Source organism: Oryzias latipes, chromosome 1, assembly GCF_002234675.1.
Source record: "Oryzias latipes chromosome 1, ASM223467v1".
Lineage (NCBI taxonomy): Eukaryota > Metazoa > Chordata > Actinopteri > Beloniformes > Adrianichthyidae > Oryzias > Oryzias latipes.
The window spans coordinates 5827153-5850402 of record NC_019859.2 but is presented as its reverse complement, the minus strand read 5'-3'; the positions used below and the strand labels follow the sequence as shown (position 1 = coordinate 5850402).

At 40.1% G+C, this 23250-nt stretch overlaps 1 protein-coding gene across 10 annotated transcripts in view; it reads left to right on the top strand.

Moving 5' to 3' along the window:
* The window catches only part of LOC101157835 (teneurin-3), a 324490-nt gene that overhangs the window by 212594 nt on the left and 88646 nt on the right, over positions 1 to 23250 (top strand). For all 10 annotated transcript variants that reach the window (XM_023954877.1, XM_023954876.1, XM_023954872.1 and 7 more), the window contains 6 exons: positions 3755 to 3928; positions 4451 to 4515; positions 14606 to 14725; positions 18123 to 18206; positions 19056 to 19180; positions 21992 to 22247. In XM_023954877.1, the coding sequence (XP_023810645.1) occupies positions 3755 to 3928; positions 4451 to 4515; positions 14606 to 14725; positions 18123 to 18206; positions 19056 to 19180; positions 21992 to 22247 (824 nt within the window). The remainder of the gene's footprint in view (positions 1 to 3754; positions 3929 to 4450; positions 4516 to 14605; positions 14726 to 18122; positions 18207 to 19055; positions 19181 to 21991; positions 22248 to 23250) is intronic.

The following is a 23250-nucleotide window of genomic DNA, read 5'->3' as shown; positions in this document are numbered from 1 at the left end:
AGAAAAAGGGGGCTTTCATGAGGAAAGTCATATCATTTTCATTCAAATTTGGCGCAGCCCATTGGCCTTTGCTTGGCCAGCTCTAAAGAAATCATAACAAGTACTGCCTGGTTTTAGGCAAATCAGATAATTGCACATCAGTCAGTGATTAGATCATTCGCTGCTTCAGTTTCTGAACAAATCGTGTTGTTTTTTTTTCTAACCTGCTTGAAATTCAGGGTAAAGGTGACAGCTTACAGCTGTCCACATTTACAAGTACATTTCATTTAATCTAGTATTACTGATCCGTATTAGGACAGACGGTGCCCTATAAATACATCAACTCCAGTTCCCAAACGTTGCATGACCTTTAAAGGGTTTAATCTCCCAATATGAAAATAGTTTAGGAAAACTGTGGAACTAAATTCAAGGCAGCTGTGGAATCACTTTTCGTTTCTCGCAGTGTCAAAAATCTGTATTTTTCACACAACAGGTGTTTGATCATTATCGATAGTGGAGAATAATTCTGGCACAGAAAGCAGGAGATGTTTGTGTTTCAGATAAGATATCTTAAAAAGAGAGGGAAAAAATGCATGTCACAGGATTCATTTGTCATGGTAATGAGCTGAAGAAATCTCAGCCACCCGTCTGTACACACACCTGCAGAGGAGTGAAGAGTGAGTCACAGCTGTCGTGGGAGCTCCACTTTAAATCCACAGGAGGAGCTTTGTATGCTTAAAGTCAGCTGCAGATTTTTAGCTGTTATTAAAAAATGAAGCTCTTGGAATTGGTTCATTTTTAAGCCATACTTGGAATACAAAATCAACATATTTTTCTCCTGGTGTCACAGAAAAAATATTAGAAAAATAAAGGTCCATTTGCTCATGGATGTCATTTTTTTAGACTATGTGAACTTTGATGACAAAACTATGTTTGAAGAATCACAGAATTCTTCAGTGGAGAGTTTTTTTGTCTTTGTTTTTTTTCTCATTGCAGAAACACAGTAGATGTTGAAGTGTATTGAATTTTCTAAAAGAAACTGTCAAACAGGAACATTTAGTTTATAAATCACTTTTAGCGCAAAGCAAAAATGATAAAGCTGCCCTCCTAATACCACCAAACATGTTTCATATAGTTTATTTTATTGAATGTAATCATATTAAAAGGCAACCATTCAAAGCGGTCCTGACACTTGAGATGCATAATTTTAGTCATATTCATCCATCACGACTGAGTTTTAATACCTCATCGTCTGTTTCACATTTGTTTTAGACATACCTGTTAAACCTCAAACGTCTCTTAAGGAGTAAATGTGAAAAATTAGTTTCTCCTTTGGTTTTACCTTTCATGGTTTTGCTTTTTGTTTAATTTTCAGTTTTCTTGGCCAAAAAAAGTCCTGACGCGCCATAGATTACATTTCAAAGCTGTATTTAGTCACAAGTGAGGGATGTTTAAAAGAGCAGCTATAAATATCGTTTTCCATAAAATGCACCACAGGTAAGGGCCCCCCCCTTTTTTTTTTACTTTTAAAGCCCTAAACCTTTGCTCTCTTTACCCCTATTGAAAAATGGAAGAGCTTTAGATAAGAGGAATGGTCGTTTTGTAGAATGTGATCTGAAAGTACTCTGAAGATATTGTTTTAAATAAAAACAGGCGCAACAGGTAATAAAAACGGAGCAGTAAGACTGAGCCTGGACATCCGGAAGATATCAGAAGTCCAAATGTCTGTGAAATGATTGCTGCACTGGTTCTGACCTTCAGTCTGGCATATGTGTGTGCGTGTGTGTGTGTGTGTGTATGTGTGTGGGGTATAAAACAAAATTGAAAAACTCTGGTAATGTAACATCAGAGAAATACCAGCAGCTTAGCGTCGTGCATTTTGGGCTCAGATGATGATCACTCTTCTGAAGTATCCGTCATAAATTGGAGAAGAGGTCTGGCCTTCCGGGGAAAGGAACTTTCTAATTTACGTTTTTAGGGCTCACTTACTTCCTCGCTGAAACCACTTGAAGATGGAAGAGGAGGGGTTGGGGGAGGGGGGTGCTGGACAGAATTGTATGATTAACGTGTTTGCTTTGGTACACTGCTTGTAGTTAATGCCTGGATTGCAACTGGCTGTGTGCAGGAGAAAAATGGGTAAACATGCACAGGGCACACAGGTGACCTGTGTTACATTTTAAGATCGTAGACCGCTAGGCAAGCTTGTAGTGCGAAAATGTTAAGACACATTTTTTCCTACGGTAATGCTGCAGGCGACAGGTTGTAGCAAACACTTACACATCACACAAGAGTAAATAATGGTGAAGTAGGTGAAACACAGGTGTGTTATACAGATTTTTCATTTTTTCAGTCCCCTTCCAAACTCTGCCCACTGCGTAAAGGGGCCGTTAGTGCTGTTTAAGCGATAAATGCAAGCACCTTGCACACCTGTAGTGCGCTCCTTGTTTGCAGCCTGACTGTTACAAAAAAGGAAATTAGTCAATCAGAGTGTAGTTTGTGTGGGCATCCAATTGGCACTTATATATTACGTGCACACCCATTTGCTCATCATTTGAACACCGTCATTAAGGAGTCAGTGGACGCATCCTTACTAGGAGTGAAGCGCAACCGTGCAAAACAGCATCACCCATACATCTGAAGTACAGGTGATGCTGTACTTACATTTTTCTTAGAAATATTTTACAATACCCTTACCACATGCACAACAATGGTACGTTCCACTTTCATGACTTCCCTTAAGGGGGACATACAAGCCACAAGGGAACGTCAAGAAAAACCTACACTCACCTTCAGATGAGAGTGCACCTATCTACAACTTGTCCACGGGCCCTGCAGCGCCCGTGCACGTCAACCCCCGTACGTGTGCATGTCACTAAGGCATAAGGTTGTACTTCAAAATCTTTCTTTCCCCTGCATAACATCTTTTATCTAACTGGTGCTAACCTAATCCTCGTTTCCACTGAGCGGTATGGTATTTTGAGCATGAATGGACCCATTAAGCTGGACCAAACCGTACTCTTTTGGGTTCCCGTTGGTTGTAGGTCCAGAGAAAAATGGAACAGACTGGTTAGGGGGGAGCTACTGCTGATTGTTCATTACAACAAAAGAAAGTGCCAAGGAAGCGGCTGTATTCCTCTTCTCTGCCCGCAATCTTCTCTCAAACATTAAAGTACCAAAAGCCAAGTGGAAAAATACAAGCTGATGATGTTAGTGTCACCACGCAGGCACCTTGACGTTCCAACCTTAAGTGAATTGCCTTGACCTTTCTAAACCGAACCAGACCGTACCGTACCACTCAAAAACTAGGCTTAAGTTAGCACCAGTTAGATAAAAGTAGTTATGGAGGGAAATAAGAATTTTGAGAATCTTTCTCCCAGCAGACACCGATGTTTTTGTGGCTGTGTGCTGAAATGATGCGATTTCTCAGCAGTCAACGCAGTCCAAGCTTAAAATCAGACGTTTTCTGGTCACCCACCAAGCAAACTGCATTCCTGGTGATTGGTTCCATTACTTTTTCTAGCTGTTATTTCCTGTCAGTACCAAAAGCTTAAACACTGCGCAGGATTCCATATCTTATTTCAGCTCAAGCGGCGTCTAAAACTTTGCAAGCTAATAACGGTGTTGATTCAAAGGACGGCCTCCCAACATGCAGCTCAGAGTTGCGGCAATAACACCAGAGGATGCAGTTCATTCAGTTCAGCTCATTATCTACTGATTCAAACAACAACACACTTAATCATAACTAATTCGCACTTTTTTTTTTCTCACCTTCCAGGCACTTTCTCTTTAAAACAGGCACAGGCACCACCCCCCTCTTCTCCACAGCCACTCCCGGCTACACTATGGCGACAGGCTCCGTATACTCCCCTCCCACCAGGCCTTTGCCAAGGAATACCCTTTCCCGTTCTGCCTTTAAGTTCAAGAAGTCCTCCAAGTATTGCTCCTGGCGGTAAGCTGGCTCTTTACTCATCTTATAATCTCTGCTGATTTCTACCATCTGTCCAATTGCAGAATTAAACATATTAAAGAACTTGGTTTTAGAAATTTTTGGAGGAAACGCGTGCTTCAATTTATGCTAGCCATATTGGAAATATTTTCCATTTTGTAATGATGTTTTTAGGTTAACACTTGTTTGCTTGAGTAAACAAACTTCCTGCTAGATGGTTGTGAAATGATGGAAAAGTGGTGCAAACACACAACTGTGTGATCTTCTGATGCAGCTGTGATTCGACAACAGCATTGAAACCAGAGCTGCTGCAGAACTCCGCTTTAAATGTTCCTTTTAAAATAATCTGATCTCAGATCAACAAGCCTGACATTTAGAGACCTTTCCAAGACTGTTGGGGACATTTCTGATGTGACAGTTCAAAGAGTACCAGAGATGTATTGTAAACAGCTCTGGTTTCTTCACCTGTATTAAAGAAATGTGACAGATTCCACATCAGAGATCGTCTTGTTTTCCTTTTCTCAGATGCACCGCCCTCAGTGCAGTCGGTCTGTCAGTCCTGCTCTCCGTCCTGCTTTGTTACTGCATAGGTAAGTGGAAACGCACAAACAGAGCTCGAAACAATAAACCACCACGGGTTCAGACAACACGACATTGACTTAAATTTATTTGAATTCATTTATTATTAGATTTGTAGTATAGAGATGCTACAAAACAGCATTCCCATGTAGCATTTTTCCCTAAAAGAGCTTTTTTTTTCTACAAAAATGAGAGTCACAAAAATGAGATATGAGAAAAATAAAGTTAATTTTAAAATGTTAATGAAACAATTTAAAAACGCAGAGGCAGATGAAAAGGATAAAAACACAAATCAGATCAGGCCATTAAAACATTTGTACAGCGCTGCTGCTGGTTCAACCAAGGTTCAGTTTATTTCTTAAAAAGGCCAAAACTGGTGGCAGAACAATGCAAAAAGGAACCTCTTTGTTTCAATAAAAGTTCTTAATGATGAAAAAGGTGTTTTTAACATGTTCTTGTAGAATTTTTCTCTTGATGGAGGACATACCGTATATTAAGAGAATTAAGCTTCATATTGCATTTCTGAGTATTTCTTTATTCAAATCATTGTGAATCAGATGCAGATGAAAAAATTCTGTTTAAAAGAAAAGCTTGTACGGTATTTGTGACATAGAAACTACAATCGGTGGGCCACAAGCCCCCTGCTTAGCTACATTCACATGCATCCACCTGCAGACAAATGGATGTCTCTGTTTTCCTCGTCTGAGCGGGAATGTGGCTCAAAACTGTACGGCTGGATAGCTCCGATATTGCTCGCCATTTTCGTGGCACCTGTAATGTTAAACTGGGATCGTGAGGGGCTGTAAGCCAGCGGTAGAGCATGTAAACAGAGGGATGACTAAAGGTGGAAGCGGGCTTACTCTGCGCCTATAGTCCCGCCCATAACTCTGAGTCACTCCTGCCACTCTGCTGAAACTATGTCCAAGAAAACAACACAGATTGTTTGATTTTGGCTTAAGAACGACATAATCATAATTAAAATACCACGGAGAACGATTTACAATAGATTAAAAAAAGGATCAGAGTGAGACTTTAAAAGTTTACACGTCAGTTCTTTAAAACATTTAACGATCATTTAAAAAAACTGTAATTGATAAAATTAGTAAATGTCAAAATGTTTAACTTTAATCAAATGTGATAAAAATTCGTATTTAATTTGGTTTTAGATCTAGAATTTTCAGTTCCTTATTGTAAAGACTCTCCGTCAGTTTAAGTGGATTGTGGATTGGATTGTGACCATACAGTGACTCCATAAATCAAGTGGGAAAAGATCAAAGAGTTTAAAAATGTCCAATCACTTTTAGGCGTCAGACATTGTCTTATTGGTTTAACACTGTTCCAGCAGTGTCAATATGAAGCCAACTCCTTTATTACACATTTTGGTCCAATAAGGCTGTTGTGGCTGTAGTTTACTTGGCTTTCTGCCAGTCAGTTAGTCAGGGGTTTAAATCCCAGCTTTCACAGTCATTCTGTCCTTGGGCAAGACATTTACCCCACACTACGCTTAAATGTCAGACCCCTCCAAAAATCATCTGCTAAATTACTAGATCTAACCTAAATGCTAACATTTGTAGCAATTGACCAAAACACTAAAATGTATTCTTATTTTTTTTCGATTTGATTTTGATTTTTTGATTTGCAATTATTTATTTCAAGCCATCAAATAAAGAATAATTCACAAAAACATTACAATCATCATAGGGTTGTGCCGATGGACGATATCATCGTCCATCGTGATGGGTGACTGACATCCCGATGGAGAGACCACCATCGTGATGCCACGCCCCCGCCACGTTGCGCGTCGACACCATAAGCCGCGGTTACATGTACAAAATATCCTGATGGGATCAATGGTCGGATTAGAATCCAACCGTGTACATGGGCCCAGAAAAATGTTTTCAGAATATAAAAACGTTCACTAAGGTCACAATTTCGGTCGGAATAAATCATTCGCACACGCGCAGTATTCGCACATGCGCAGTTTGAAAACCGGAAGAGGATCCAACTTCCGCCGAGCGGCTTTTTTTCCAAACTTTATTGAAGGTAACAATTCAATTCAAAACGATAACAGCGCCGAGCGGCTATATACATTGACATGTCAGCTCGGTAAAATACGAGACGATCTTCTAAACGTGCTTTTAATAATGTTACGGTTATTATGAAACACCTGTTAGCTCATCATTTGAATTTTAATCCGTGTGGTCAGTGCTTTTTCTGAACGTAGCCAGGATTAGCAGTATGCTAACACACGGGCTAACAACATTAGCTTTGGAGCTGCGGGACGGATCGCAGTCTTAAATCTCCCACACATACCGCTCATGTACCCCCCCCCCCCCTTCCCATCAAACACAAAGCTGTAAATCCGCACTCCGCCGGTCCACTCCGCTAAGTGCGGGAGTGGACTACTTCTTTTCTATTTTGCTTGTTACTTTTTCTGTTAAAGTCACTTCCCTCAGTTTATACTGGATCATCGCGGACCATTAGTTAACCATTAGTTGGGAAATAAAATGAAAAAAGCAAAATAACGAATAGCAGTTATATAAGAACGAAAAATGTAAAAATACCCCCCCCCCCCCCCCCCCCCCCGACGATGTCATCGTCCATCCCGATGGTTGACAGCAAACATCGTCAACGGCCAAATTAGGGGACATCGCCCAACCCTAAATCATCAGTTATACATTCATTCAATGACATATCAAACTTAGGATAATTAAAAATAAAATTAAATATTGCTTGAAAGGCAGTGGCAGGAAGCGAATTTATATAATCCCACCCCAGTTCTACTGTAACCATTTTATTACATGATTTATCATTATCCAGTTCATAACTTTTATCAGACAGAATTAAGAATCCTAAAGTGTCAATAAAGCACATGACAAGACTAACTATTTTAGAAATCAGCATGGCAAATGCAGATCAGTTATCTAAAATATGCAGATTGTGTTACTTATAAAAACCATGTATATGATTAAAAAATAACACTATATCAGTAAAATAGACATAACACTATTTCAAAAATCTTCATAGCAAAAATTGATCAAGTATCAAAAGTTAAAAGTATGTGCAAATTTTCTTTCATTAGGGAAAATCATGAATCAATTTTTTTGGAGCAAGTGAAGTAATATGATTAGAAATCAACCAATTTATTCATCTTCAATAATTGATTAAGCTTTTTTTTTAATTATTATTATAAGGTAATGGTGTGAAATAAAATAAAAAAGGGTCCATAATCTGTCGAATGACCAAGGTTGGTATTTCTTCTTCTGCTGATTAACAGCCGTTCTTCTGGGTTTAAACAGAGTTTATAGTTCTCTTCGATGTTATGTCAGCAGACATTAGAGTATAAATTAAATGCTGTGCAGGGGACAATAGAAGGCAATCAAACAGTTCAGAGAATAAAATCTGTGCTTTCTTGGTTGCAAAATCTAGAACTCTGATTGTCTTGACCTGCTGCCCTCAGAGAACTGATGCAACACAACTCAGTCAACATCAGTGGACATGTCAGGCTTGATTCTGTGGAGCCACAGAGATAAAAAGCTCGTAGATTATAGCCAATGGTCGCCACTTTTTATGTGGTGTTGTTCATTGGTAACAACAGTAGTGCTGCGCTGCCACAAAAGGCTGCACACTGTGTGATGAAAAACTGCCGTTAGCTTGGATCGCATGTGAAGAAAACAGTATCAGATGTGCAGCATCAGATCTAAGCAGACTTGGACCTGGTTTTTACTCTGCTGGTTCATGAAGGCTCATGGGAAGTCTTTGTTTCTTCAAAGAGTTTCTCAGAGCAAAATCTCTGTTCATTTTCACAGAATTTTTGCCTATCAAAACAAAATTATAACTGTTTTAAAATGTGTTAGAATCTTGTGAATTAATGAATTAATAAAGACATTTTAATTATTATCACCACTTAATGGAGTGCGATGTTCGTTCTCTTTTTTTTATTGTAAACAGGATTTTTTTTAAGTAAAGTCCAGCAGTCAGCATCAGTGCAAAACTGTTCACCTTTTATTTTTACTTGGTTTGAAACCACCCATTGAAATTGACAGTTTTGTAAATGTTGTAATTTACATATTAATATGATTCTCATTCCTTCAACTGACCTCTGATTGAGAACAACAAAATTCAGGCAGGTCTTTTATTGTCATTTCTGACAATAAAAGACCATTTCTATTCGAATTGAAAGACCTTAAATTTTCTGATTTATTGATAAACAGATTTTTTTTAGGGTTTTTATCTGTGTCTATAGAAGGACTTGAAATCTCGTACTAAAATCAAATCGCACTTCTAGTATCATTGCATCCCTACAGAAAACCATGTTATTTGCTGAGTCACATGGAGGAAATCCATTTTTTATATTATATATTCTAGTCAAACAGACAAAAACTTTTGAAGATGGGTCTTTTGTTTTATATTTCATTTCTGTCCCAGCAGTTGGATTGAAATGCTGAAAAGGAGCCCCTGGAATGCAGCTCAAAATGGCAAACAGTTCAGTATTAGTCAGTGTAAACCCAGTGGACTCCTTGGGTTTATGGAGGGAGTTTATGAAGAAGCCCTTTTCCCCTCTGCATTGCATTAAAATTGCTTCTTCCTATAATGTTTATGGAGACAGAAAGGAAGGATTGAGAGAAAAAAAGTCAAGTGGAGGAAAGGTGCTATTTTTTAAAGGTCATTGATTCCCACAATGAACCAAAGCAATTATAACTGGAGCTCAGATGGTCCTTGGACTTGGAAATATCTTGCCATAGGCTAGTCTGCGTGTCAGTATGGACAGATTTGTCAATAAACATTTAGGTGTCATTTTGAGTGTTTGTCTTCGGCACCCAGATGCAGGATTTTTCGATTTTTTTTTTCATTCAAACCATCTGTTGTGGGCTTCCTGGGATTCTGTGATTGACAAACCTACACTACAGCACACACACACACACACACACACACACACATGCATCACACAGGAGGTGAGCAGACTACCGTGAAAACAAAGATTCCCACATTGGAGACACACATCATAAACACGTATCAGCGCTTGTGTGCATTCATAGATAGATGTTCTTCCGGATACCCATGCTGTCATTTTTGTTATTGGCACATACATCTAGCTGAGAAACAAACACAGTGCCTCTGTTTTGGACAGCTGACATACTGATATATGAAATAACATTCCCTCCATGTCTCTTCTTGATTGTTTGTCTGCAGTGTGCAGTCACTTCAGAAAAATTTATGTGGTTTCTTAATGTCATTTTTTCTTCTTTTGAACACTAATATGTAGTTGTGACCCAAACTTTGCAAACATGACCATAGAGGAACAGAACACTATAATGTTTGACTTTTTCTGTACACTACCCAATCACTTCTACTGAAAAACAACTTAAGGCAGCCTGTACCATTACTCCAGGATGGGGATGGGCCTGTGGCAATTTAAGCTTCTTATGCAACCACAATGTCATTAAGACCACCACAAACGCCACGCCAAATTCAGCCAAGAGGTCCTGTCTGCAGACAACAACATGGCGCCCAGACATCATTAGCCGGAACCGTATGCTCACATCGTGTCCCCCTCTCTCCAACTCGGTCGAAAAATACTCTTTAAAGGCTAATTCCACTGGGGACCCTACCAGTTATGGAGTCTTTTTTGTCTGTTTTAAGCTTTAAAATTTTAACACCAGACATGACTCTGTCAACGCATTGAAAAATTTAAAGTTGTTGAAGGAATGGAAACAGTTGTACCAGTATTACAAATCAGAACACTTTTTTTTTAATATCCTTTTTGAAAAGATTAAAATGATTAAGGTTTTTTTGCCCGCAGTTTAAGCTCATCTTGCAAAAACAAAAACCATTTATTAAAATTAGAAATTTTTATTAAAAGGTGCTGCAATTCTGAAATCTTTTAGAATTTCCGTTTCTAGCTAATGATGTTTGGGCGCCATCTTGTCTGCGGCAAGTGTTGTAGCCTATGGGTTAAGCTAACTCAATAGTTTGTTAGTGAACAGTAAAATAAATCAAAAAAGTTTTGTCTCAGCTAGAAAACAATTTAAAATACAAATAAGACTCAAGTTGCTGAAAAGCTGAAGTTAAATATCACACTTCAACCTGAATTAAATGCTGGTGGACCTTCTTGCACTCAGAACAAGTTAGAAAAAAAAAGTGATTTTGAAATAGGTGGGGATGTCTTGCCCTTTAAAGACAAAATTAACCTACACAGCAAGCTACTATGGCAAGCAGTATTAAAAAAAATTGAAAAAAGAATAACAATAGTTGAGTTATTGTCACCATGAAGTTTGTTAATGAGCAGCAAAAGCCTTTCTACTGCCCCTAGTGGAATGATGGAGAACTACTGCGCAGAAAACATGGACCAAATTGTACACAATAGGTTATTATGGAAAGTGCTAAGGTTTATGCTAAAGCAATAGTGGTCTCAAAAATGCATATATCAAATATTATAAGATTGTTTATATAGGGTTAAGTCTGGAAATTAGCAATAAAAACTTACATTTGGGTATTGCTCTGGGATTTAGATATGTTAAAATAAGTGTGTGTAGTTACAAAAGAGTTTAATATATTTAAACTGTGTTTAATGTACATTCTTATACTTTTACCCCATAAATAACCTATTTTAAGTGTGACAACTGTCCGACTATCTTTATTCTTAGACCACAATCATCTTTAAGTATAGCTCTGTAACAGGACTGTAACAGACTACCCCAACCAGAAACCCTGGCTGAACGCAGAGGTGCGGGCTCTGCTGAAACACAGGAATGCTGCGTTCCAGTCAGGTGACAAGGTGGCACTCAGAGCAGCAAGAAGGGAGCTGCATGCTGGGGTGAGGAGGGCCAAGGCCGCCTATGCTCAGAGGATTCAGGGACACTTTACGTCGAATAACCCTCGGAGTATGTGGAAGGGCATTAAGTGCATCACAGATTACAACACCAGAGATGCACAATGTCCTGAGGACCCCTCTCTACCAGACGCACTCAACCTCTTCTACTCCCGCTTTGAGGACTCCAACACCGCCCCTCCCAGCACCAAACTCACCATCCCACCTGGCGAAGAGCCTTTCAGTGTGACGCCCGCTGAGGTGAGGAGGACCCTCCAGAGGATCAACCCTCACAAAGCTGCTGGACCCGACAACATCCCTGGACGGGTGCTGAAGGTCTGTGCACACCAGCTCACAGAGGTGCTGACAGACATCTTCAACACCTCCCTGATGCAGGCAGTGGTCCCCACCTGCCTGAAAACCGCCACCATCATTCCAATACCCAAATCACCCACAGTGACAGGTCTGAATGACTATCGGCCGGTTGCCCTGACACCGATAGTCATGAAATGTTTCGAAAAACTGGTTATGACCCGCATCACAGAATCCATCGACATCACCAAGGACCTGCACCAATACGCATACAGGTCAAACCGATCCACAGAGGACGCCATCTCCTCTGTGGTCCACACAACCCTCACCCACCTAGAGAACAAGAACGCGTACGTTCGACTGCTCTTCGTGGACTTCACATCAGCTTTTAACACCATCATCCCGCAGACCCTCACCCAGAAACTACACACACTTGGACTGAGCCCCACTCTGTGCAACTGGGTCTTGGACTTCCTGACAGACAGACCACAGTCTGTAAAAATCCGCAACGTCTCCTCCTCCCCGATCACCCTCAGCACGGGCTCCCCCCAGGGCTGTGTGCTGAGCCCCCTCCTGTTCACCCTGCTGACGCACGACTGCACAGCGAGTCACCCCAGCTGTCTGATCGTGAAGTTTGCGGATGACACAGCTGTGGTTGGACGCATCTCCAACAACGATGAGTCTGACTACAGGCAGGAGGTGGAACATCTGGAGAGCTGGTGCAGAGACAACAACCTCTGCATCAATGGGAAGAAGACCAAGGAGATGATCGTGGATTTTAGGAAGGACAGATGCCCCCCTCCCCCCATTCACATCGGAGGGGACGCGGTGGAAGTGGTTTCCAGCTTCAGGTATCTGGGCGTGCACATCTCCAGCGACCTCACCTGGAGCACCAACACCTCCTGCCTGGTCAAGAAGGCACACCAGCGCCTTTATTTTCTGAGGAGGCTCAGGCGTGCTGGGATGGGGATCCCAGTCCTGACCTCCTTCTACAGGTGTGTGGTGGAGAGCGTCATGACCTCCTGCATCACGGTGTGGCACGGCAGCTGCTCTGCGGCAGAGAGGAAAGCTCTGCAACGAGTGACCAAAGCTGCACAGAGGACTGTGGGCTGCAGCCTGCCGTCCACCACTGACATCTATACGACCAGATGCAGGAAACGGGCCTCTCGCATCCTGAAAGACCCCACCCACCCCTCACACCCTCTGTTCTCCCTGCTCCCCTCAGGCAGGAGACTGAGGAGCATAAAGAGCAGGACCACCAGACTGAGGAACAGTTTCTTTCCTGAAGCAGTCAGACTGCTTAACTCCGGTTGATCACTGCACCCCCCCCCCCCCCCTCTATGGACAAGAAGCTAATTCCCAAGTGCAATATCACAGGGCTGTGCAATACTTAACATAAAATACTGTGCAATTTGAAAAATACTTCTGTGCAATACTCATCAGGAACCACACCATAACAGACTGATATTTTACTGACATTATTATTGATATATATTATTTATGTCTGAATGTAAACGGCTGGCCCGGGACCAGAGAGCCTAATTTCGTTTTATCATGATAAAATGACAATAAAGTTTCCTGATTCCTGATTCCTGATTCCTGATTCCTGATCTTTAAGTATAGCTCAAATTACACTTATCAGGATAAATTTGTTTTAAAGTTTAAATGTAAATTATGAGTCAAATAAAACTTTGTGTCCCTAAATCAAGCAAATCTGGTTCCTAAAACAAAACCACTCACTATGTAAAGTAAATTTAAAAAAAATCATAAGCAATAAGAGGGTTTCAAAATCAAAAGACTGAAAACAAGTTACAACATCTTAGTGAAAACTCACTAGTTGTTTAATTTTCTCTGATATCAAGTGTAATCAAATATTTAAGATAGAAAATAGACTAAAATACTTGGTGAGATTTTGTATTTTTGCAGTGTGAAAGCTTTGCATGTATGATTTTTTTAAAATATGCTATAATTTCGGCTAATTTTGTCAGAAAAAAGCCTTAAAAAAATATAAAGCACAAGAAATATCCTCTGGAGTTCCCAAATTTTCTTAAGACCCATCAAAGAGCCTCAATCACACAGTACAGCAAGTTTTAAAATCAGTTTAGCTACTATGAGTCAGTCAGTGAGAAAAACCTCAGATTTAGTGCTCCTAGAAACATTAGAGAAATATTTTATTTACCTCATTTTTACCTTGAACCTATAACCCTTGTGCTATCCTATGACCCCACCCTTACATTGACGTGTTCTCCCTACCATGACAAAGGTGGATAAAGGTGGAGAGGATTTCATGTAATCCATGGACACCAGTGAAGATCACAAATTATTGAAGAAAAAAGGTTCAGCGCACTGTCTAGTGGGTCTAGATGACCCAACTCCCAATGTTAAAGTGCCTAGGATAGCACAAGGGTTAAATTATACCATAAGGAAACGCATAGTGCAAATAACATGCATAATACAGGCAATGTGTTTGTCTTAGAGATTGGAGTTTATCTACAGAACAGCCTGCAGTTGCATACAGGGAGTCAAGCTGTTGCCAAGCAGAAGACTTTATGTATGGCATATACAGGCGGAGTTCTGGCGGCTGCAGATGTTTTTCTATCTGGTGGAAGCCGCTCTGTGAATACTCCGAAGATTCAAACGCCACATGAATGGAGACAGAGGAGAAACACGCTGGTGGCAGACGGGAATTGAAAGATTCTGCCTTTTAGTTGTCATACCTCCTCTTTTTTTTTTTTTTTAATAAAAAGCGGTATTTCCATGTTACCTGTTATGCGTGTTCACCACTTTTTTGTAGTTTCATCTCTTTCTCTCTTTCTATAGACGTCTCTCTCCTTCCCATCTTATTTTGTCACTCCACTCCTGCTTATTTCCATCTGCCTTTCATTGCACTGAATTAACCTCCATCTTCCTATCGTGCTTTTCTTCTTTTGTTAAAACCCTTCTGCCCCCCCCCCCCCCCCCCCCCCCATCTTCCACAGCTATGCACCTGTTTGGTTTAAACTGGCAGCTTCAGGAGAATGAAAGTTACGGAGCATTTGAGAATGGAGGCGGTGGGAGAGATACAACCCCCAACCCCTTTATGGTGTCCACAGACAACGGTGAGTTTCCCCTTAAATTGAAATGTTATATTTCTTTCAATCTGCAACCAGAAATGTGTTTGTCACAGTACGATGCAGCTTAAGCAAGGCCCGTGGTTGTGTTAAAGCCACACAGTATGCATTCTCATGATCATGTACAGCAAAATGGCACTCTATGCTTTTGTTGCTGATAAAACATGCTACTAGAATTTTACCCAATTTTATTCAGAGTAATCCACAAATGTCAGTGCTGCACGTGTCAATGTGTGTTTTTCACCAAAGGATATAAAAGAACAGAGACACCATGGTTTTCATATTTAATTATGTAATTTCTGTGTCCAATTTGTGAGATTTGTTTGTCCTTATTGAAAGGATTTGGACCAAATTAGACTGTAACAACCAAGAAAACTGCTGTTTTAGCCGTCGAGAAGTGTTGCTAGGTTAATTTTTTCCTGTCTGATTGTTTGTGTAACGCCTCAAAACAATTTTTGATCTGCCTTTAAAGAGAAAACAGAATTTACCAGCAATACATTTAAATATTTAGAGGTGAAATTTAAACTGATGTGTTTGTCTTTGAGTCTAAACTATATACATTAGAGGTCACAGGGTGAGCAGTAAGTCGAGATCAGCTACAGACAACCCGGTTTTCTTTACTTGCTTTAGCTATGTATATATATTTGTTTAAAAATATATTATTTTTTGAATAATTCTCTTTAAATCAATGTCCAATAATTAACTTCAGCAGCAGACTGCTGTTCCAATGCTACAGACAGACTAGCTTTGTTTCCGTTACACATGTGTGAAAAACTGGACCGAAATTCAAGAAGAGTCAAAAAAACACAATTTTACAAATAAACTGTTTGCATTAAATCATAATGATGCGAATAAACATAAACCAACTCACTTGATAAGTCATTCAGAAACATGACGAAGGATGTGAACAATAGTTTGATTTACAACAGATTCATTCAAATGTCTGCCACGCCACTAGCGCTCATCATCATCTATCGAAGGAGACGTCAGCTCTTATTCAGGCCGTGGAGCGGCGAGCTCCTTACATGTGGGAGTGGTTACCGATGAAGGAATTTTGGGAAATGGTGGTTGGTGATTTTACAGTGAAGCTGAGGATTCAACAATTCTGCATGACAACATTTGTTGAGCTGTGTGATGCTGTAGCTCCTCTTGTGGCGCCCGCGGTGCAGCCAGTTCCTATTAAGAAGCAGATGACCATCCAGTTGTTGGTTATGTGACTCACCTAATTTGAAAGAAGAGTTTCCTTTGCTGTTTTGCGAAATATGTCAATGTCGATATGCCTCAGAAACCACCTCCACCAAGCATAAAAACCTTTTTTCGGTAAATACAAGTTTTTTTTCGAAATTGTCGTATTTACATCAAGGGAATTTATTATCCCAAATTCAGATTGAGCAATTCCATTGTCAATGCAAACGCAGCTATTGAGGAAGACTTTTGTCCCTGTGCTATAAGACATTATAACTCCCTGACTGATCGTCAAAAGAAAACCAAATTTTTTTTAAGGTTTTATAGTATTTTTTAATATTATTTTTTATGTCTTTTAAATGGTTTTATTCTTTATTTTTATTGTTTGTTTGTTTTTTGGTATATACTAGTATTGCAGTTGACCACTTTTGAGTTTTTTCTGGGATTATTAAAGATCTTATTCTTTTCTACTTTTTAGTTTCCTTTTTCTCTTTTTTGCCAATTTTGATGTCCTGTTGAAGACATCTTTGTCATTTAGTTTTGTACGTTTTTTTTTTAATTTTACACATTCGTTCTAGGTTTTTATCATTTTGTTCTGTCCTTAAGTGAAGGACCCCAAAAGTTAGTGAAGGCAAAAGGGTTTCTCTTTTTGTTTTCTTTGTCATTCCTTCACACACTTTTATTTTTATTCTCATGTACAGAAAATGTCCCAGAAATATAGACCGGAAAAGGAAAAATAGTTTCAAATCGAGGAAAACAATCAGGTTTTTGGACAGAAAGGAAAATCTGATTAAAGGTTTTTACTATTTATACCCAGAAAAAACACAATTGCCTTTTTGAGGACTGAAGAGCTTAAAACAAATCAAATAGCTGCTTCTCAGGAGCAAAAATAAAATAACTATTATAGGACTATTTTTCTAGAATTTTTATGCTAGAAAAAGACAGATGGGATCAAATATTCAGTACAACTTTGATTTGATTAAACACACTCTAAAGTGTGAGCAGATTTTTTTCCTGCCATTGTTAGCAAATATCTTTGGGAAAATAACAGGTGGACTTTCAAAAAGAAGTTTAATCCGAGAAGAGTGTGAGTGAGGTCAGTGGTCAGTCGGTTCTCACAAGAAAAGCTGTTTCTGACGGGAGAAAGAGAAAGATGCTCATACAGGGTTTAGTTGGGGTTATTATCACCAGCTCTGATCCAATTTTGTAGCATTTTAAGTTCATATTTCACACAGTTTCTCCTCTGATTAGTCTGTAAAGTTGCACTTTTTTAATCTCGGATCAGCGTTACGAAAGGTTTTACCTTATTATCTTATATTCCCACATTGTCATACAAGTCCCACATTTATGAGCTGTTATAAATGAGTCCCATAAACATATACAGACATAGATAAATTCATGTATCTTAAGCCTGCTTAAAGGGAAGACAGAACTAAATACTCGCCTTTATTTGGCACCAAATCTTCAGTTGTTGAAGAGGTCTTCTAGACCAAACTGATGGAAAGAACAAGCAGCAACAAAAGCTCCCCTGCTGTGCCTCTCCACATCTGAGGTTTCTAGATGGAAAAAAATAAGCCTATAGTTATACAAACTGTTCAAACATTATCCAGCTGCCAACCTGGATGTACCATCTAAGAGGAAAGAGAATAACAGAAAAGATGTGGTGAAACTTTCAAAGGCGTGTTTGATGCATGTTTAGCCCCCATCTGTTTCTCTGCACTTCCTTTTTTTGGCTTTTTTTTTTTCTTGAGTCGGGTATTCTGTTACAAGTCCATTTAGTCGGGAAAATTGAAAACAGGAGAAATAGGTCATAGATCTGAGTCTGTTTTGTCAGAAATGAAGGTTGTGAGTCTTCAGGGGTATAGTGTGCTGCAGCTCAAATCCGCGTGACACCTTTAATGTCCACACATATATCCTCTGCACATACACAAGAATACGCAAAGATGAGGGTATGTTAGTTATAATGTGATGACATGATGCACGACAATACACAACAACTGCAACATGTTTGTAAAAAACGCTGAATTAAAGAAAATCTCACATGAAAATTGTCATTTCATCCTGGATTTTGTAAGACGATGAATATTTGTACGGCAGGTATTGATTAATGTTTAATAAATGCAAATGAATGTTAAACAAAGCATGCTATACTTACGCTTGCTAAATATTTACATTTGGATGACCTTTCTGCACCTTTCAGGTAAGATGTTTCTTCTGGAGAACAACACTATAGACACAGGGGAGGTGGATGTGGGGAGGCGAGTCGTACAAGATGTCCCACCAGGTAAAATCCCACACACACTTCATAAAATACATATATGGGGAAGTTTCGTTCACACCGAAGAGGATTTGCGTATCGAGTTTCATTGTTAAGTCAATGTACGGACGTGATTAGAGCTCCTGCGGCGTGATTTAAGCACCACGGCGCGATTTGGACATGTCCGGAGTTCAAAAATCTGAACTTTGGCGAGGACCCTGCACACACCGTGTCAACCAATCAGGGACTCAGCTTTAGGCATATTAAGTGACTCAATCAGCAGGTGGAGTCCAAATCCAACATGGAGGATCCATCCAATCGTTCTCCTCCTGAACTTTATGATATTTTTCTTATTTTCATCAGGACAATCATAAAACTTTCTTTCTTTTTAGTCTCGTTTTTATTTTTTTCTTCCTTGGACTAATCCGTCATTCAGACGCAGCTCCTGCAGAAGATGGTAAAGCTCAGCGTTTTGAATGAGATCCATGTAGAGATCAGTGAAAAAACATTGGACATTGGCTCCTTTTAAAAAAAAAAAAAAGGTTAAAACCTGAAACAAGACTTAAGTACATGAAAAAAAATCATTTAATTTTTTGACAAAGAAAACGTCATTAGTTTGTTGGATTCAAAAACCTGCACACCTGCTCTGATAAACATAATTTTAAAAAGCTGTTATAATAGGAAAGATAACATAAAGATAGAAATAAATAAGCAATTTCCTAGTTTATTTGTAATCTGAGTGTGTGGAGGGTACTAATAAATCCCTGTTTGTTTTCCTAACTCACTTATTTATGTGACAGATAATGATCTAAAATGTCCTACTTTAACCTACTTGTCTTTTTTATTCTAATTTTTTTTTCAATATTGTTTTCTTAGGTGTGTTCTGGAGGTCCCAGCTGTACGTGGATCAGCCACAGTTCCTGAAGTTTAACATCTCAGTGCAGAGAGATGCTCTGGTGGGCGTGTATGGACGTAAAGGCCTGCCGCCTTCACACACACAGGTACCGCATTCATGGATTTATGTGTTTGCTTTTGTGTCCAGTTTAGGCCAGACACTGGAAAAGCAGCACACAGAGGCTTTACTCACCATCACAGGATAAGATCCTGTCTTGATTAGTTTCAACTCAACCATAGTAGTTAAAGATTGTAGGAGAAAGACTGAGAGTCCTTCCACACTTGTTCACATCCTTGCTTTGTTTCTTTTGTTTGTTTTGTTTGTTGAAACTTAAAGTCCAGAACCAGCTCAGTGGCCTAATGGTAGCATGTCTGCCCTGGGATTTTAAGGGTTTAAATCCAAAATGGGACCGAAGTTGATTTGGGGGTTTAAGCCTCCAAATGGTTACCGAGCACAGCCGCGTCTGCAGCTGACTGCTCCCCCAGGGGAGGGGTCACATGCGAATAACAAAAATTACACCCAGATATGTGACAGCTAATGAAACTTTGACTTTAACTGGGTGTGTACCATACAAAATAAATGCTTGTTTAGCTGGAAAAGAATGAAAATCTCGGTTCACCTGCAAGTAAACTCTGGTGTGGTTCAGCAACAGTGAGTGCAGGTGGACTAGTCATTGAGAGTTCCATGCATTTTGAGTGATAAACAAACAGCAGCTCACAGTGTCAACGTGATGTACTGAGGATGTAAATGTAAGCAAAAAAAGTAAAAAAAATCTGCCAAAATAACAAAATATTTACAGATTGATTGTTAGAAGTTCAGTATTTCTAAGTTTAATAAAAATAATAAATAATATCTCAACAGAGCCAGTTTAGCTCGTGCTGGTTTGCGGCGCCTTCCGTCCGTGAAACCCGGGTTCGACTCCGGGCTGCTCCCTGTTCCCTTCTCTAACTCTGCCGGTTCCAAGCCCGGTTTGAGAGGGTTGCGTCAGGAAGGGCATCCGGCGTAAAACATTGCCAAATTTACCATGCGACTCGTTCGCTGTGGCGACCCCTGATGGGAGAAGCCGAAAGTGGAAGAAGAATCTCAACAAAATGTTACCAGTTAAGTTATTTTCTAATGCCTTAGTCATGACTGCCCTTATGGGGGGGGGTAAAGACTGTCTGCAGGTAAAAGATGGTCAAACCTGCAGACATGACGCAGGGACTAATGAGGGGAAAGTAGGTGAGATGCAAACATGTCATATAGATTTTTCCTTTTTCAACTTCCCCAAACACTGCCCAAAGGGCCCGTAAGTGCTGTTCACGTGATTAGTCTGCGCTCCTTGAGCAAAGCCTGGCCGTGAGAAATGAGGAAATAAAACAATCAGTGTAGTTTGTCTGGGCATCCTTGCGTATCACCTCCACACCCCGTACGTTCAGCTTTTGTGCAGAGTCAGTGAGGAGTAAGTGCGCCCACCGTACTAACGACTAGATTGTGGCGTAAGGACATCGTATGACGGCATCACTTTACGTCATAAGTATATGTAACTTCCATTTTCCTTACAAATACTTCAAGATACACTTATTACACGCACAACAATGGTATGTTCCATTTTCATGATGTGATGAGGTGGCTGTATGAGCCTTAAGAGACACACCTGTCCTCCCCTTATCCGGCATAACCCACAAACCTGCAGGGGTCAAACCCCCAACATGTGCATGTGAATAAAATAGGTTAATTTGACAGGGAATTAGATTAAAAAAAATACGTAGTGAGATTTAGTTTAGCAGTTTATGTTCCATTTTAGTCTTTTTTTTTATTTTGTCTTTCTTGGTCCAAATTCATTTCAACCAACACAGCCCCCAAATAAGCAGCTGTTTGGCACTTTGCTGGGTAGTTTAGTCCACTGAAGTGTCAAAGCTAATTAAATTAAATGTAAGCGTGACATTTTTTGGCATTTCAACTAAGTTTGTGGAATTGACTGAAAGTGGCTTTTCCTTGGTGACTGCCACCTCTCTCTGCAGCTTTACCCGTAAGTTCTACCTGCTTTTTCTGGCTGACTCTGAAGGGGACCTGCAGGCTGTCTTAAATGACAAAAGGCATGAGCCTCTGTAGACCCTGGAAAGGTCACCAGCCGATTGTAGGACTAATACACCCAGCCATGAACACTCCCATGCAGGCACAGGGGAAGCATCCAGACACAAGTGAACAGCAGGGTCGATCCCAGAACCTTCTGTGTGTGAGGTGACATTGTCAACCGCTGTACCAGTGTGTCGGCCTGAGGTCAGGTTCACGCGAGACACCTTTGAGCAAAATACTGAGCTTAATTTATCATGGAAGCAAGGTCACAAGACAACCGCTGAGAGAACCGGCTCCACTCTGACGGGGGATTTCAGAAGACCTGGTTTCCGTCAGTTTGTACCTCAAAGGTGTCTTGAATGAAAACTACTTTTCACCCGTTGAATGTAAAATCTAGCAAGAGTGTCGAGGTCCAATGATAGCAATGAATTAAAGATTCTTTTCCAGAAAAATAACCATAAGCTGGAAAGGTGCACATAGTGTTTCTGTGTAAAAAAAGCATATTTTCTGTCAAAGAATCTGCACAGATTTTTACCCAGTAGGCCAACATTGAATATCAAGTACTCAACCCCCATTTTTTATCTCTAAATGTCTCCTTGAAATTTTACATTTGAATTAACTGTTGGCTTTTTTGGTGGAAGTATTGCTATGTTTTACTCACAGACAGTGATTTTCAATATTTCTGTCTCGCTTGTGGATTGCAGAGTTTTGCAAGTTCAGGATGTTTTATCTCCAGGTGTTTTGGGGTCACGTTCAACATTTAGAGGCTGACACGGATTGGTATTTGGGAAACGGATGCTCTTGTTTGGAGAAAAGGTCATGTGTGAGGATTACATCCTTGTTCGTTTCTGTGTTCCAGTACGACTTTGTGGAGCTGCTCGATGGCAGTCGGCTCATTTCCAAAGACAAAAGAGCGCTCAGTGACGAAGAGTCTCTGTTCTTTCACGTGGCCGGTTATCACGAGGAAGAGTCCGCTGCAGGAACTCGCCACACGCGCTCAGTAAGTGTGCACGAGGCTGGCTTCATTCACTACATGGACACTGGAATCTGGCATCTGGCGTTCTACAACGACGGACGCAACACGGAACAAGTCTCCTACGCCACCATCATCATAGGTGAGACATCTCAGACAACTGCAGCTACTGTGCTTTTTTCATTTCCTCTCAAGTGACCAAATCCCAGCTGCCCTTTTTGATTGGCCTGGTTTGAAAGGTTAGAATCCTCCAAGAGGACATTTACAGGAAAACTGCAGCTTGGGTAAACCAAGAGAACAGGTTAAACCTTGTTATTGTTACAATGTAATCACCTGGTTTGCTAAATAATGGCCCACACAAGACATACAGTATAGACCAAAAGTTTGGACACACCTTCCCTTTCATTTAAATGACAAGGTGTGTCCAAACTTCTGTACTGTATGTCCTGAACACCCCACCGCTGATGGAGGCAAGCCAGGTTAAAGTTCCACTCCGATCATCTTTTAATCTATTTTAAAAGCTTTCCCAGTGGTCTTTTAAGTATGAATATGCGGTTTTTAACCTAAATCAAAGAGAGTGGCAGGAGTTCATTAGAAAAATAACCTCCGAGTTGTGGGCGGGACTGGCGGAGAATATGCCTGTACCTGCTTCTAGACATCCTTCTGTTTACACGCTCTCCTGCTAGCTTACAGCCCTTCACAACCCCAACCTGACATTACTGGCACGACAAAACTATTGGAGCTATCCATCCAGCTCAGATGAGGACAATATCGACAAACACATCTTTTTTTCTTTTGCAACTGGACTCATCAGAATGGAATGGAGCAGGGAGCTTGTGGCCCGCTAATTGTTGCACTTACGTCACACATACAAGCTTTTTCCAACGGCATTTTGTCATCTGCTTCTAATTCTCAACTATTTGAATAAATTAATGCTCAGAAAAGCTTAAATTTCTTCACATTTGCCCTCCATCATTAGAAAAACAGCGCAGGAAATTATAAGAAAATACCAAAAACAGGTTTATTGTTGTGTCACTTTAATGCTAAATCTGTAACCACAGGGTTTTGTTCTCTAGAGGTTCAAAGAAGTTTATTATGAAAAAAAAAAATTTCAACATAATAAAAGTTTAACTTCATGAATAGAT